Source organism: Cyprinodon tularosa, unplaced genomic scaffold (genome assembly GCF_016077235.1).
Source record: "Cyprinodon tularosa strain WSP-4 unplaced genomic scaffold, ASM1607723v1 ctg474, whole genome shotgun sequence".
Taxonomy (NCBI): domain Eukaryota; kingdom Metazoa; phylum Chordata; class Actinopteri; order Cyprinodontiformes; family Cyprinodontidae; genus Cyprinodon; species Cyprinodon tularosa.
The window spans coordinates 159,364-174,082 of NW_024039201.1; the positions used below are offsets into that span (position 1 = coordinate 159,364).

Here is a 14,719-nt window from a genome sequence, read left to right on the forward strand (position 1 = left end):
GATAGTACAATCCGCCAAGAGGAATTATAAAATCCATCATCATTTGCAGCTCCCACGACGCCCATGAACGGTGAGTACAGCGCAAACACAAATGATAGATAAACTGGGAGTCTGAAGGTGCAGCCAGACCTACGTGACTGAGTAGGCCTAGGCCTGGGTTTGCGTAGTTGTTTATGGCTACTCATCGCCATAGTGTTACGATTTTTGTGATGCCACTTAAAGAAGTGCTCTGAGGAAAACGTGATCCAAAAAAATCTAAGAAATATAGCCCAATTAATCCATTAAAAACACAGAAACAGGTAACGCAGACAGACATGAAAACACCTATGCCGCCATCTTGGATTCATCTTGGATTATTGTAAAAAGAAGAAAGACTGATGAGAAAGTGGTCAGTGGTCATTTCAGCAGAAACAAAGATGGGCTTTTAGTTTTAAGCACAGAAATTCACAGGATGTTAAGGAATCACCATAATCTGAAGAAAAAGTCTAATTCTTGTTTAAATTGTTTCATTAAAGGTATAGTGGTCTTCCTAATTGTTAATCATTCTAATGTTACATTTACGGAGGCCATCCTACGAGCTGGTTCCCATTTTCATTTAAAATTGCAAATCTTCTTTTGGAAAGTAAGCTTGTATGAGGGATGCATACAGCAACTTTTAAAGTTGCTGTATGCATCTTTAGTAAGTGTGGAGGAGCTGTGGATCTTGTGCATATGGGCGTTCCCTCTCGGTAGGGGTACAGGGTTGTGCACGTGCATTTTCTTTTTAAGTGGAAGGAAGTGGTTGGAAGGCCTCCGAGCCTCATGATCTTCATTTGGTCGTCACCAGTGTGAATATCTTCAAAGTCATGGGGCTTGATAAAGGAAGTATTTTTTTTCCTCCAACCAATCTTTGCTAAAAATGACTTGTTGGAGCCCGTCTGCTTTAAACTGACAGTTACTGGAGCGCCCAACAGTCCCACTGGAAGAAGGTCAGAAAGATGGACAATAGGACAGTACTCTGTTGGGTACAGGAACATATATTAGTGGAGATCAGGGATATTAACTAATGATCAGAGACACAAGATGTTGAGAAAGTATTTATTATCCAATGTGATTGACCTAAATGTACAGAGTTACTGAGGCACACAGGTTCAGGTGCTCACATCAAGATCTGTGAGGAAACGCCTCCATAAATGGGAAGAAACACGGAGCAGAGAGATCTTCTGCTTACTAACTGATGAACGCCTCATCCAGACACACACGCACACCTCATTCACTATCTGCTCAAAGATTTACAGCCTCATAACATTTAGTTCCTTATCACTTATTGATGCAGAACGTTCTCCAGCAGGATCCGGTTCTGCTCGGACGGGTCTCTGCTTCCGTTATTGCTGACTGATCAAAGTCTTGTTAGTTTCCACTAAGCATCAGGTTGAATAATTGAAATAAAAAAAGTCCATCAGTGGTTCTGATCTGATCCAGGTATCAGCCACTCGCTTAGTTCAGAAACTAACACTTTTCTCCGGACGGATCAAATGCTTTAGAAAATCTGAGTGGGACAAAGAGAAGTTTCTCAGAGGACATCTTCCTGCTCCGTCTGATGGACAAACTCGACCAGCTTCAGTGCGACAGAAGGAAACAAAGGACAACGGAGGTCTGTTTCAGGTGACGGAAGGAGTCACCGGGAGACAGACAGATATGATGGACATGTAGACAGAAGGATGGATGAAGAGGACAGATGTAGACCAGTGGACGGACAAGTGGGACCTCAGCCCATGTATGGATACTTCCACTCTGTGAGGGGGACATGAGTCTGCTTCACCACCCGAGGAGATGTCCATCTCAGGACGTAGTGAGGACCTCCAGGTTTGTCATTGGTACCTTCAAAGGAAGAAGGACAGGTCAGTGATCTTCAAGGTGACTAACCCTTCATCCAACCATCCATCTATTTATTCAATCGTTCATCCGTCGGACTAACACACTGACTGCTGAACCTCTTCAAATATGTGTCTGACAGAATAAACAAAGTTTTGATGATCTAAACTCTCTTGCCCTCAGTTCCTGCATATCTTCATGCTGTCCTGAACGTCCTACAGAGACCTGGACAATGTCTGAACCAGAGAAGACTGAAGCTTCATGCCTCACCTGAAGCTCTGGCTCCTCCAAACGGCTGCTGAGCCACAACGGATCCCGTAGATTTATCGTTCACGTAATAATTCCCTGCAGCGTTCCTCAGGACTCTGGCGGCCTCATCGATCACCTTCCTGCAGAACAAAGAGGTCAGAATCAGTCTGGATCAGAAAAAGGTTCATCATACGGTCTTTTAAAACTGCAACTTTTCCTGAAAACCCAGTATTCTGAAGCTGACTGGTTGAAAGGCTTTGGAGGAACAGCAGGCTGTTCTTTCAGGTTCTGCTAAAGCTCTGTCCCCTCTCAGACAGCACAAGCAAGAAAAAAAGGAACACGACACAGAACCAAGACTCAGAATAATACATTTATAAACTTGGACTCAGATCTGCTCCAGATCTTTACAGGTCAATTAGAGCTTTTATGTTTCAGGTTAAAAAGCAGAAACAGGACCGAGCTTTAACAAACAGTCGTAGCTGTAGGAAGATTTTATCTGTACCAGAACCAGACAGAACCGGGAGCTGAGGAGAGCTGTGACGAAGAGTCCTTCAATCAGCCCAGGAGAACCTGAGGAGATCCATGTAGTTCTGACTCTCAACCATCTGAACTTGAGAAACTGTTGGGCTGATCCAGGGTTCTGGACGAGCGAGTGCGTCTCAGTGGACAATAGAAAGCAACACGTATGAATAAAAGGCTGGTTCTCCTCCCGCAGCAGTGTGTCACAGTGGTGCTCATACAAACAAAACAAGTTGGTAAGGTAGAAACAGAAAATAGTGTAGAGAGAATGTAGATTTGACCAATCAGAGGCCTCCTGTCTGCTGCATTTGCTGCAGTCACCTACAATTTAGAGAGGTGCAGCAGTAGGGGTGTAAATAATAATCGTTTTGTATCGATGCTTCGATCCAACAGCCGACGATCCGATGGATCAACACATCCACAAGAGTATCGATTCATGTTATTTTCCCCCCTCCGGTCTATTTTTATCCATCTCGTCCTGGACGTAATTCTGACTCCTATCCTGCAGTGGCGCTAAACCTATTTTCTCCTCTTACCTCACTTCCTTTAGCCACTACCCTCTTTCTGCTTGCACACACACACTCTTGTAAACAGTATGTAAGACAGACAAGGCAGATTCCTGAGTATCAAAAATAATCGAATCGTTGGGTAAGGAAATTGATACTGAATCGAATCGCCATGATGGGTGTGATTTACACCCTTATGCAGCAGAGTGTCTGAGGTAGGGGCAGAGGCACATTTGGATTTACTGCGATAGAAACGCAGACAACCTGGTTTCTGAGAATAAATCAGTTTTAAATCTTACTGATCCTTGGCGAACACGGATCCGGTAAGGGCGTAGGGTGATGTGCTGTCAACCAGCCTCAGAACCTCCTGGTAGTTCTTCTCTGGATAGACGTAGACAGTGAGGACAGGCCCAAAGATCTCCTGAAAACATCACAAACATGAAGCCGTGTGAGCTACAGGAGGATCAGAGCTGTAGACGCTCACAGGAAACTTTCTGACTCGGCGTCTTACCTCATTCATGATGGGGTCCTGAGGGTCTTTGGTCACGATGATGGTCGGCTCCACAAAGTAACCTTTGCTGTCATCACAGTTTCCTCCTGCGATGATGCTGAGGTTCGGAGAGGACTTGGCGTGGTCCAACCATCTCTTGATGCGAGCGAAGGACTGCAGGGAGAGGAGCCACAGTTCCTGGTTAGGCTCAGAGCTTAATGAGAAGACAGTTAAAGATGGGGGGGCACTCTACCTTATCATCTATGACAGCAGAGAAATAGGTGCTGAAGTCCTCCACCGGCTGAGGGGTACAGCAGATGCAGTTAGTCACCAGAACAGAACCTGGGTGGGATTTGCTTTGATTTAAAGTTTTCACAGAAGGACCAGTAGGGTTTCACTCACATCTCCCACTCGGATCTTCTTTTGCACATCCAGCAGCTGGTCTCTGATCTGCGGCCACGTGCTGTCAGGAACGTACAGCCTGGAGCACGCAGAGCACTTCTGGCCTCCGTACTCAAAGGCCGAGCGGATGGTCCCCATCACCACGCTTTGGATGTCTGCAGACGAGTGCACGAAGTGGAAGTTCTTCCCCCCGCACTCTGCCAACACAAGGGTTTCAGTTTTATTAACATATAAAAAGCCATAGGTCAAACAAAATAAAGAAAAGATGAAACATTAGACGACATAAAGCTTGTTTAAAAACAGCGAACAAATGAATCTCCTGTCCCAGCATGCACTGCGGCAGCAGCAGCTTCCAGGTTAGCGTTCACAGAACTCAGAGTGTTAAGTTAAAAGTTCTCTTATCTGTTGTCATGTTCTATAAAAGTACGTTTTAAGATCATTTGAGGAGAGAATATTATACTTTTAAGCTTCAATATATGGTCCAAAAAAGTTCCTATGTTGAAAGGACCGCTGCAACCAGTGGACCTCCGAGGCTAACGGCAGCCAGGGCTAACGTTAACCCGTCTGCAGCAGCCCTTTCTCGGCATAGCCGTGTGTGAAGAACCACTGGTTCTGATGGTGATCTTTTTTTTGTTTTATTTGGCAAAATGTTAATTTGATTTGTGTTTATCTCACCGTAAATTATTCTATTTAATTTAATCTATCTAATTATTATATTATCAGAAATATAATATCAGAATTTATTATTATCATCTAGAGACTATTAATAACAGGAGGTGAAATGCAGCTCAGACGAGCTGAGCATGTGGTGACGTCACGAGTACACTTCTGTACCAATTGATCCTTATTTATACTGTGTCCATAGTTTCCTGTGTTCTTCTCAAGAACATACTTGGCCAGGACATGAATCCGTACTTGTGTTTTTGTGAATTGAGAAACGGCCAGACAGTTTGATTCTACTGTAAGTTTAACAAAGGCGACAACTTCAAATACTGGCTTTACAGAACAGAGATTAATATTATTAACATAGAAAAGAAAAATCACTCAATTAGCTGTATATTAGCTGCTCTAGGGGGAATATTACAAATGAAAGAGAAGACAGAGATCTGTGGTTTCCCAGCATGATCTGGTCTGCATAGACGCATTTAACTACAATATACCCCATTTACACTACCCTTGAAAAACCGATCCATGCCGAGAACGGCCGGAGCTCGGTTCTGACGGCCGTTATGGCCATTACTAACACATCACGTCATCTCGGTTCCTCGACTCCTTGCCTCCTAGTGACGATCTGCGGTATTACTTCCAGTATTGAAGGAGGAAATCAAGCAGTTGGTGGCTGTAATGCACCAAAAGTTGTTTGCCAACCGCCATAAAACACAAGAAGAAGACGACAAAGCAGGAGGGAATCAAGCAAATCAAAATGGCGGCGCCTGTCACATTCAGAAAGTTATGCTTGATGATTATTGCTGTACTTCGGTGTTATTATTTAAAATGTTGCGTGGAGAAGATTTCGATTGTTTTTTATAGTTGTTCTTCCTCTTCTGTTTTGTGTTGGTTGGCAAGCAACTTCTGGAGGGGCATTACCGCCATCTACTGGAATGGAGTGTGAATCAGGATGTGCAGCCAGACGGAGATGAAGCGTTCTGCTCATGCGCTCTTGTTATCAGAGAACCGAGCCAGGGAAAAACCGAGCCGAGCCCACCTCTGGAACTGGTCTGCAGTTAGCTCGGTTCGGTGTGTCTAGCTCGGTTCAGTTCAGTTTGCTTTCCATTTACACACGATACGTTATCTCAGTTACTGAGCTCAGACTGTTCTCGGCGTGGTTCTTCAAGGGTAGTGTAAATGGGGTAATGAAGTACTGCCACATTTCAACAAAGAAACAGTAATAGGCGAATTTCAACGTCAGGCATGAACACAGGATGGCGCGCACAACTTCAGAACTCCCGATAGAATAAACAAAGAAAGCACCCGAGGGTATGGCTCCACTTGTCAAAGTTTGTAGCTTACACTTGCTGTTATATTTGCGAGGTGAAAAGCAAGGCCGGAAGCTTGAACACTTTTAATCTGAGGAAGCTTCTGGTTAAGCACAAGAATTTCTTATGGCTAGAGTGCAAAATGTTCGACAGCCTCAGATTTATGCCAATGAATAAATTACATGCCGTGAGCAACTCATCGTCTAGTGTTTAAGATGATGTTAGCATGGTAGCTAAAATAGGTACCGTTAATTAACGATACAGATTCCCAGGTATGGCATCACATTTATAAATAATGTGATGTTATTTTGTTTTATGGTGGTATATAAACCATGCGCAGAAGTAGTTTAACATACATGCGAGGATGTTTATTTTGCTCGCGGCCATTTTGAAATACATGTGACACAATACCCAAGTGTCACTACTGCATCAGTTTAAATGTGAGTGGTACGCATCCCTACACCTTATAGACCCACTACATCTCAAAGCCTCGTACTCGTTGTCTCGTACGCCGAGTTCTGTTATTAAAATACTATCATAAACAAACAGAAGAAGTTTGACAAAAAGCTGATGTTATTCCATCAATTAAATAAGTTACTAATTCAATAGATGCTATTATGGTTTAAGAAGCTTTGACAGAAGCTGGGAGATGGGTCTCTGACGTTAAGATCCATTTGGTCCTCAGAAATCGCTCACCTCCAGCCAGGCGGGGAAACGTCCTGTAGACGTCCAGGTTCTGGGCCACTTGTTTCCACAGACGCTTGAAGGTCCTGCAATGAAAACAGATGGTTGCCACGGTAACACCAAAAGAGCAAGCATCAGCTGTAGGAGGGGGTCCTTACGGCACGCTGCCGGTGAAGTTGATCCCCGCCAGGTGCTCGGAGGAGGTGACTGTGTCTCCAAACACGGGGCCGTCGGCGGGCAGGAACTGGATGATGTTGGGGGGCAGACCGCACTCCCGCAGGACTCTGTAGACCGCGTAGCTCGCAGACACGGCCGTGTCACTGGGCTTCCACAACACCACGTTACCCTGAGGAAGAAATGCTGCAAGTCAGGTTTTTTTTAACCATTTTATTCTATTCTCAGTTTTTAGGGGACAAGTCTAAGCAGAGTGTGAAGTTTCGACTTGTTTCTCTTTCTCTGTCCTGAGGAAACAGCTCAGGTTTAGACCAGAAACCAGCAGCTGCTTCATGAAGCGTGAAAGACCTCCATGACTCACCATGATAGCAGGAGTCCCCGCCAGGTTCCCGCCGATGGCCGTGAAGTTAAACGGGGCCACGGCTGCTATGAAGCCCTGAAAGGGAAAAGCAGAAAGATCCAGACCGGATCAGCAAACACAGAACCACACCTGGAACACATCTGGACCTCGTTAGAAGGAAAACTAGGTGCTCCAGGTGCTGACACACCAGAACCCACCAAACACCCGGCTGGTGTTCATACCTCCAGCCCTCGGTAGAGAGCCGTGTTCGTGCTCTCCTTCGTGCTGATTGGCTGCTGGGACTCCAACTCGATGGCGTGTTTGGCGTTGAACCTGAAGAAGTCGATGAGCTCAGCGGCGGCGTCGATCTCTGCCTGAACCACCGTTTTACCCTGAACACCACACAGAGGGAGAAGGAGGCAGCGTCAGCGGGAGGTCGGCAGCTCTCTACGTTCCTCTGGTGGCGCTTTGTCTGAGTTAGCGTCTATGTCTGAATCTTCTATGTGAAGCTGCTCTAGTCAGCATTTCTACAGCCTCTGCGGATCTTTTCTATGCTGACTGATTCCCGTTCTCTCTACCATGTTTGGATCTACGAGGTAAACTCTAGAGGTCCCCTGACCTCCAGGTGAGATGTGTACCTGTCCAATCATGGTCTTGGCCACAATCTCTGCCCTCTTGGGTCCACTGATGACATCGGCGGCCTTGAACAGAATCTGCGCCCGGTCCTGGACGGGCTTCAGGTCCCACTCCTTCCGCGCTGCCACTGAGGCCTGGATGGCCTTGTTGATCAGATCCTGGAGAGGATTCAGACATGGAGAACATCACCAGGAGGAGCTGGACCAGCCCGGGCCTCAGATAAGTACCTGGTTCTGAAACTGTTAACCAAGTTTATAACCAGAATCACGATGAGGGTTTGGTGGATCTAGATTGTGTGATCAGTCCACAGAACCTGACTCGGTTCGGATCAGTTTCTTTGGCTGTGACTAGCAGAACTAGAAGGACTGGGTTTTACTGAACTTCCAGATGTGCTGTTCTGGATCTGGGTCAGAGGAGCTCACCTTGTCGGCATAACAGAACTTTGCCACCTTTTGTGAGTGGTTGAAGGGCTTGAAAAGAGAAACACACAGGTGTCAGTGAGGAGCACCACCTCCAGCTCTATCAGAAACTCAGAGTTCTACTCACAGACAGCTGGTATCTGATGTCTCTGGTCCAAACGTGTTCATCTCCGACCACACAGGGGATCTCCTCCGTCTTCCCCTTCAGGCTGTCCAGAGCCTGCAGACACAGAGCAGGGTTAAAACACCCAACTGACAGCAGATGTGGAGCATATGTGGACCTTCAGAACCTTCAGACCTTCTGCAGCTCGGCCCGTTCTGGACTCCCCTTCTGAAAGCCAAGAATGGGTTCATTCTTCACCTCCACCGCCGCCCGAGGAAACGTTTTAAACCTGGAAACACACAGAACTTCAGCTATTCTGACCCACCGGGCCTGAACGGGTCAGCTGCTGTTGGACCGAACCGGATCAAACTGGACAAAGCTACTGGAGGTTTAATGAGTAAACAGAAGCTCTGCTGGCAGCTAATCAGTAACAGGAGGCGGATATGGACTTCAGAACCGGCTCTGACCCACATAGATGCAAACTTTATTCATTCCTAAGGGGAATTTAAAGTCTCAGCAGCTTATAGACATCAAACACACACAAGCACTTTCAGCAGAAAGTTGGATAAACAGACAGACTTTGCAGAGGAGTCTATCGCTACTCTACCCTTTGCACTGGAAATATGACCTAGAAATAAGTAAAAATTTCTTAAATTAGGTGTATTTACGTTTCATTTGAGAAGGTAAATGAGATAGTTTGCCTATGGAATGAGATCTTTTACTCTTAAAATAAGATAATTTGATATGTCCTTGAAATAAGACAATGCAATTGTGTTTTCTTATTGTAAATCTAAATTGTCTTGTTCCATTGGCAAAATGTCTCTTACCTCCTCAATTCAAGAACAAATGCACTTATTTGAAGAAATGGTGACTTATCTAGATGTAGATTTCTTCCAGTGAAGCAGTGATCAGTTCAGTAGCCCTGGGGACAAATGACTTCCTGTCAGTCAGATGAGCCTGAGTGTCTGATCAAACTTCTGCTTTATGATGATGCTGTGAGGTGGATGGCGCTCATTGACCAAGATGCTGATCAGTTCAGGGCATTTTTGTTTAATAGGGAAGAGATGTGATCCAGTTCAGTAGCCACTACAGAACCAGCTTTCTTTACCAGCCTGTCCGGTCGCCCAGAATCCTTCTTAGTGCTTCTTCTCCAGCACAGATCTGAACCATGAGGCAGAATCTCTGCAGGTCCAAACCCAAACATCCGGTTCCAGAACTGCAGCTCTCCATCGCCTCAATCTGGTCCACTTCCATGTCAACTCCCTCCAGGTCAGGTTTCCACCGTGAAATGGACTTGGATCAAAGGTTCTGTAGTTTGGTTCTGATCCAGGGGGATTCTTGAATAACAGTCCAGAACCAGAACATAATGGAGTTTTATTAAACATCTGCCGTAGGTCTGGATTATTAGCCCACCTCATTTTATATGTGACACTTTCAGAACCAGAACCAGACTATTAAAGCTTCTCCATGGTCTAAATGAATCTCTACACTATCTTGTTGGTCCGATATGAGAGAACCGAGCGGCATCTTAACCGGTACCGGTGGAGTCCAGTTAGTGCATGAGAATAATCTGCACCGGGTCAGTTCTGCTGTTGGTTCTGTACTTGGATCAGTCCTGGATTGTTGTTTTTTTTTTTTAGTTCTTGTCTTGACAACAGAGCTTTTCCTAATCAGACCCTGGGCCTGTTTATTTGTTTCAGACGTTCCAGAACCAGAACTTTATGTTTTCAGACACTAAATCTGAATTGGGAGGCTGCCTCTGTGTTTGGGTCAGAACCCCCACATTGTAGCATCTATCATCTATCTGCTGGTTCTGTTTAAGATCTGATGCCCTTTGCAAATGGCTGTTAGAAACTTTGCAGTATGAGGGCTTTATAGCGGAATCCGGTTTCTTATTTAATCGTCCGGAATAAGATGTGGAATCGGTTCTGATCGGCAGGTTTTAATCAGATTAAGGTTGCTCAGTCAGACTCACCCCTTTGCTTCAGTCATTTTCCTGATCAGAACACCTGCCGACCCGGATCAGAGCAGCGCAGCAGGACCGTTTCCCACGCAGGTCTATAACTGAACAAGAACCTGAACTCTGGTCTGAGGGAGGAGGAGGAAAAGGAGGAGGACCAGAGCCAGCTGGGGTTTTCCTGCACCAACCAGTCAGTCTCCACTATGAGCTGCTGCTACAGCTGCTCCAAGTAAAGCAAACACACTCTGTAGGACTTTAACCCCAAAGCCACTGGGGCCCCCACAGGTTCTGACCCTCAAAGAAACATCCTTCTAAAATTTTTCTGATGGAAATGGAAGTTTAGGTACGTTTGTTTTGTTGGATCACACGACAAAAGCAACGTTTCTGCTTGGTTCCAGAGTCTCACACTTCTGGATTTGACAACATTCCGTTGATGGTTCTGTTGTTCAGACCCAGATGTTCCCTGATCCAATTCCCCCCAGTGGTACTGGATAGTTGGAAGGGGCTCAGCTAAGATCCTGAACATCATCAGCCTCTGAGCTCATAAACATTCATTTTATTGCATTTAATCTGGAGCGCTCTGAATAATCCAAACTCGTTTCAAAAATCAGACCTTGAATACAACCCAAGGTTCACCACAAGGGGGCAGCAGAGGGGAGCCCAGCAGTGAATATGGCAGCAATATGGCCTGGTGGTGACATACAGCCAGGTTACCAAGCAGATGGGAGCCATTAAGAGGGTAAAAGCTGCTGTCTGGAAACATGAGCAGCTATATGAGGCACAAAACATGGAAGCTTGGCGCTGACTGAGCAGCTGTCCTCTGCAGACCAGCTGGTGTTCTGTTATTTGCTGTAACTTTGGTTATTATGCAAGACGCAGAGAGGATTTGATTGTTCTATTAAGTACCAACTCATTTTCTATAGTATTTTATGCTTACAGATGTCCATATTCATTAAAGTGATCGTATCAGTGTTGAATGCATATGTAAGGAAATCATATGTAGACCTGAACAGCAGAGGCTTTTATTGTCTGTTTTTAAATTCTTTAGGTGTAACCGGAATGATTGATTATTGCTCTTTTTAAATCGCCTTTATCCATTTCTACTAAACGCTATTGTTATTTGTAAATTTGTTGGGAGAAGAAATTTAATAAGGTTTTTAGTTCCACTGTGGCCACTAGATGGCAGTATTGAATACAAACTGCTCCTTTAATTCCTGCAAATAGAAAAACACAGCATAGAGCTATAGCTAAAAATCCTGCATGATCTAGATCGTTATCAAATTTAAATGGATGTTTTTTGGCATGAGGGACACCTCTGATAAGAATTGTATTAAAATCCATCCATTATATTTCAAGTTATCCTGAACAGACAGACACAAACTCTCTCAAAATAATTACCTTCTTGGCAAAAGTAAGCAATAAATTTAAAAAAAGTATTAAAGTACATGAAGCGAGCCACAGAGCCATAGCTGCAGACTTCTGATCTAACAGATGAAAACTGTGGTTGCATCTTATAATGATGAAGCTTAAAGAAATTTGCAAAATAATTGTTAAAAAATAAATGGTAAAGATTATTAAGTTAACTGGTCCAAGATATGAATCAATTACCAGTGCAAATATTCTGCATCTAACAACATCTAACCACAAAAATATTTTTATCCTGTTTTGTGAATTACATACTTAACAAAAGCAGATTTTTATAAATTATTAATTTTTTTTGAGAGGATTCTCCTCAAAATAAATGCAATAATCAGCAGAACCTTTGTAAGGGTCTTTGCACCATATATATTAATGCTCTGAACTTCCATTCCAAATCTGTTTTTTTTAACATGTTGTTTTTTCCCTCCTTCACTGTTTACATTTGATCATTGCTGCACTTTATGGAACGGGAATGTTCATTTACTGGAAAGCTGTTTTTGTATACATTCTGTGTATAAAAAATGACAATAAAAGTTGTATAAAGTCTAATATTCTCAAAATAATATTAAAAAGAGCGGGCCATTCTGTCAGCGTATATCATGAAAACAACTGATGTTATTATTAAAGAGCAAAAACCCATCTTAAGTAAAGATTTCTTAAAATAAGCATATTTGCTCTTAAATTGAAAGGGTAACCAAGATTATCTGTATGTTTGCCCTTTAGAATAAGCAAATTACATATCATCCACATTAGATAAGATAATGGGAATGCTTCTTTTTCTTATTTTTAATGCACATAATTACGGAGGAGGATTAGGGCCACTGAAAAAAATAAAAAAAATTGTTAACTGATTTTCACATTTTATTTCAGTTTAATATGGGAAAAAAGTAAGAATTCTGACTTTTATCTCAGAATTTCTGACTTTATTCTCGGAATTTCTGACTTTATTCTCGGAATTTCTGACTTTATTCTCGGAATTCTGACTTTTATCCAAGAATTTATGACTTTAATATCCTCATTTCTGACTTCAATCTCGGAATTCTGACTTTTCTCCCATATTAAACTGAGATACAATTTAAAAATCAGTTAAGTTTTTTTCAGTGGCCCTAATCCTCTTCCGTACATAATCTTATTTAATTAATAAATAATCTTACCTACTTACTTCTTACTCAAATCAGGGTAAAATATAACTTTTCTAAAAAAAAATGACACTTATTTCAGGGGCCATAACAGGGTCCAGGTCCCCTGTTGGCCCCTGTCTAGAACCACCTGTGCTGTGGGAAGGTGATAAAACAGCTTTTTTTTTTTTTTTTTTACATGTGTTTTGCATTTCAGGTTATTTTCATGCACACGTGTTTGGTACAGAGAGCAGCAGATCTGCTGCAGAGCAGAATCAATAGTCTGTATAATATATTATGAGGCCAAGATGAAATGTTGAGGTATTTTCACACCCTGAAGTTCAGTGATTCTGCAGGACCAGACCCAGCCTGAAGGTGCAGGTGATCAGGTGTTGTTACATAACCCGCTGCCACACCTGAAGCTCACCACCACCGGATCAACAGTTCGCTGCCCCGACAAATTTAAGCAGCTGACAAGTTATTGATCAGGCAATGATCTGAACACCTTCTGGAAGTTTCTGCGGAGTCCCGTGTCCGCTCATGTGAAGTTCAGCGGCGGGACTTACCCCCTCCAGGACGGACCCAGGAGCACCCGGGCACGGAGCATCTTCCTGCCTGGAACCGAAGAGACACTGAGAGAAGGAAGGGAATGGTTCGACGATCCTATGGGAGCCCCAATAACTGATCAATCACCGATCCGAAGGTAACAGCGAGCTGACAGGAGGCTAGCCGGACTCCGTCACCTGCTGCAGGGGGGAGACGCTACTGACAGTTCGCTAAATTCACCTCATTATCAGCGCACCCACACAGACATATGAAAATGTAGGAAATATGATAAAATTATTGATCACTTTAACCCAACAGTGAGAATAATAACTCCCCAGAACTATAAAATATTTATCCACTTAATCTCTAAAGCCCCCTCCAGAAAGATAGGGGCTTCCAGAGGCGGGTAGCGCACTGACCAATCACAGGACAGCATAATTTTATCAGCCAATCAAAGCTCGTTACCTGAACAGCAGGGTGTGTATGGCGTAACCGATAGGCCTGGCCGTTCTATCTGAGTGGCTCTGCACCATTTACACGACGGCAGAACTACTGGGGCGCCGGGGGAGGAGTTTGGAAACAATGTGGCTAAAACAAGCACAAGAAATTTTATTTCGAAAAAACTAATGATAATATCATAGTGGCTCTGTTAAATTCGACATATTTTACTCTGTGTGCTAACAACCAGATGCAAAACTTTCCTATTTAAAGCTAATTAATTGTATTTTAGGGAGCAACATTAAACAATAAAGTAGAATAAACATTAGTTGTTTATCAACGAGCAGTTTATCTCAGGTAGACATATTTTATTGTTCATCATTTCTTGTGCTCTCCTCCAACGATGAAATGCACACTCCTCCCTCCGGCGGACTGGTAAGAAGTAGATCCGTGTTTCCGTGCCCTTGAACATGGTGTGTTTTATTTTGAAAGGTAATTCACAGTAGGAGTTCAGAGCAAAATAACAGTTTAACTTTCAGCTACTACAGTGAATTAATTTGAACAAAAGCGACGTTATACGTGAATCAGAGCAAGTTATGCAAGATATACTGTATATACATCATGCATCCACATATGACAGCTTTTTTTTTTTTTTTTTTTTTTTTTTTTTTTTTTTTTTTTTTTTTTTTTAGGCCTTCCATATTTTGCTTCAAACATAAATATACCAGGAAATAAAACCGAATCCCAGGTTTTGAGGTGGTATATTTGAGGTCATTTTGAGTTGAACTGTGAGGTCAATTTACAGACAGGCTGCAGTAAGTGCACAACCTGCAAGTGACACTTAATAATTAGCAGACAAAACTTCAACAGAATTTAATATCTCGAA

The 14,719-nt window shown here is 43.4% G+C and overlaps 2 protein-coding genes across 3 annotated transcripts in view; one reads left to right on the top strand and one right to left on the bottom strand.

Annotated features, from left to right (window-relative positions):
* Window positions 1-1,063: 1,063 nt before the first annotated feature.
* On the bottom strand, window positions 1,064-13,607 carry aldh4a1 (aldehyde dehydrogenase 4 family, member A1). Of its 2 annotated transcripts, none has more exons than XM_038301783.1 (15): window positions 13,416-13,607; window positions 8,548-8,641; window positions 8,377-8,469; window positions 8,253-8,300; window positions 7,833-7,988; window positions 7,437-7,586; window positions 7,216-7,290; window positions 6,839-7,026; window positions 6,693-6,766; window positions 4,021-4,217; window positions 3,872-3,919; window positions 3,640-3,792; window positions 3,428-3,549; window positions 2,125-2,243; window positions 1,064-1,860 (listed from the first exon to the last, which is right to left on the bottom strand). In XM_038301783.1, exons 1-15 carry the CDS (start codon window positions 13,454-13,456, stop codon window positions 1,748-1,750), a joined length of 1,671 nt encoding a protein of 556 aa, XP_038157711.1. In that variant the 5' UTR covers window positions 13,457-13,607; the 3' UTR covers window positions 1,064-1,747. The 2 variants fall into 2 exon arrangements, with proteins under 2 accessions (XP_038157711.1, XP_038157712.1); XM_038301784.1 differs by lacking the exon at window positions 13,416-13,607 and adding an exon at window positions 10,328-10,464.
* Window positions 13,374-14,719, top strand: part of LOC119794296 (E3 ubiquitin-protein ligase RNF123) — a 65,815-nt gene continuing 64,469 nt past the window's right edge. Inside the window, exon 1 of the mRNA XM_038301781.1 lies at window positions 13,374-13,552. The gene's annotated coding sequence lies outside the window, so the exon portion shown is untranslated. The remainder of the gene's footprint in view (window positions 13,553-14,719) is intronic.

Coding starts and splice junctions, on each gene's coding strand:
- aldh4a1 (XM_038301783.1), bottom strand. CDS start 13,456: ATGCTCCGTGCCCGGGTGCTCCTGGGTCCGTCCTGGAGGGG. Junction 7,291..7,436: donor CTCTCTACCGAGGGCTGGAG/GTATGAACACCA, acceptor TTTCCCTTTCAG/GGCTTCATAGCAGCCGTGGC. Junction 7,027..7,215: donor CGGGGACTCCTGCTATCATG/GTGAGTCATGGA, acceptor TTTCTTCCTCAG/GGTAACGTGGTGTTGTGGAA.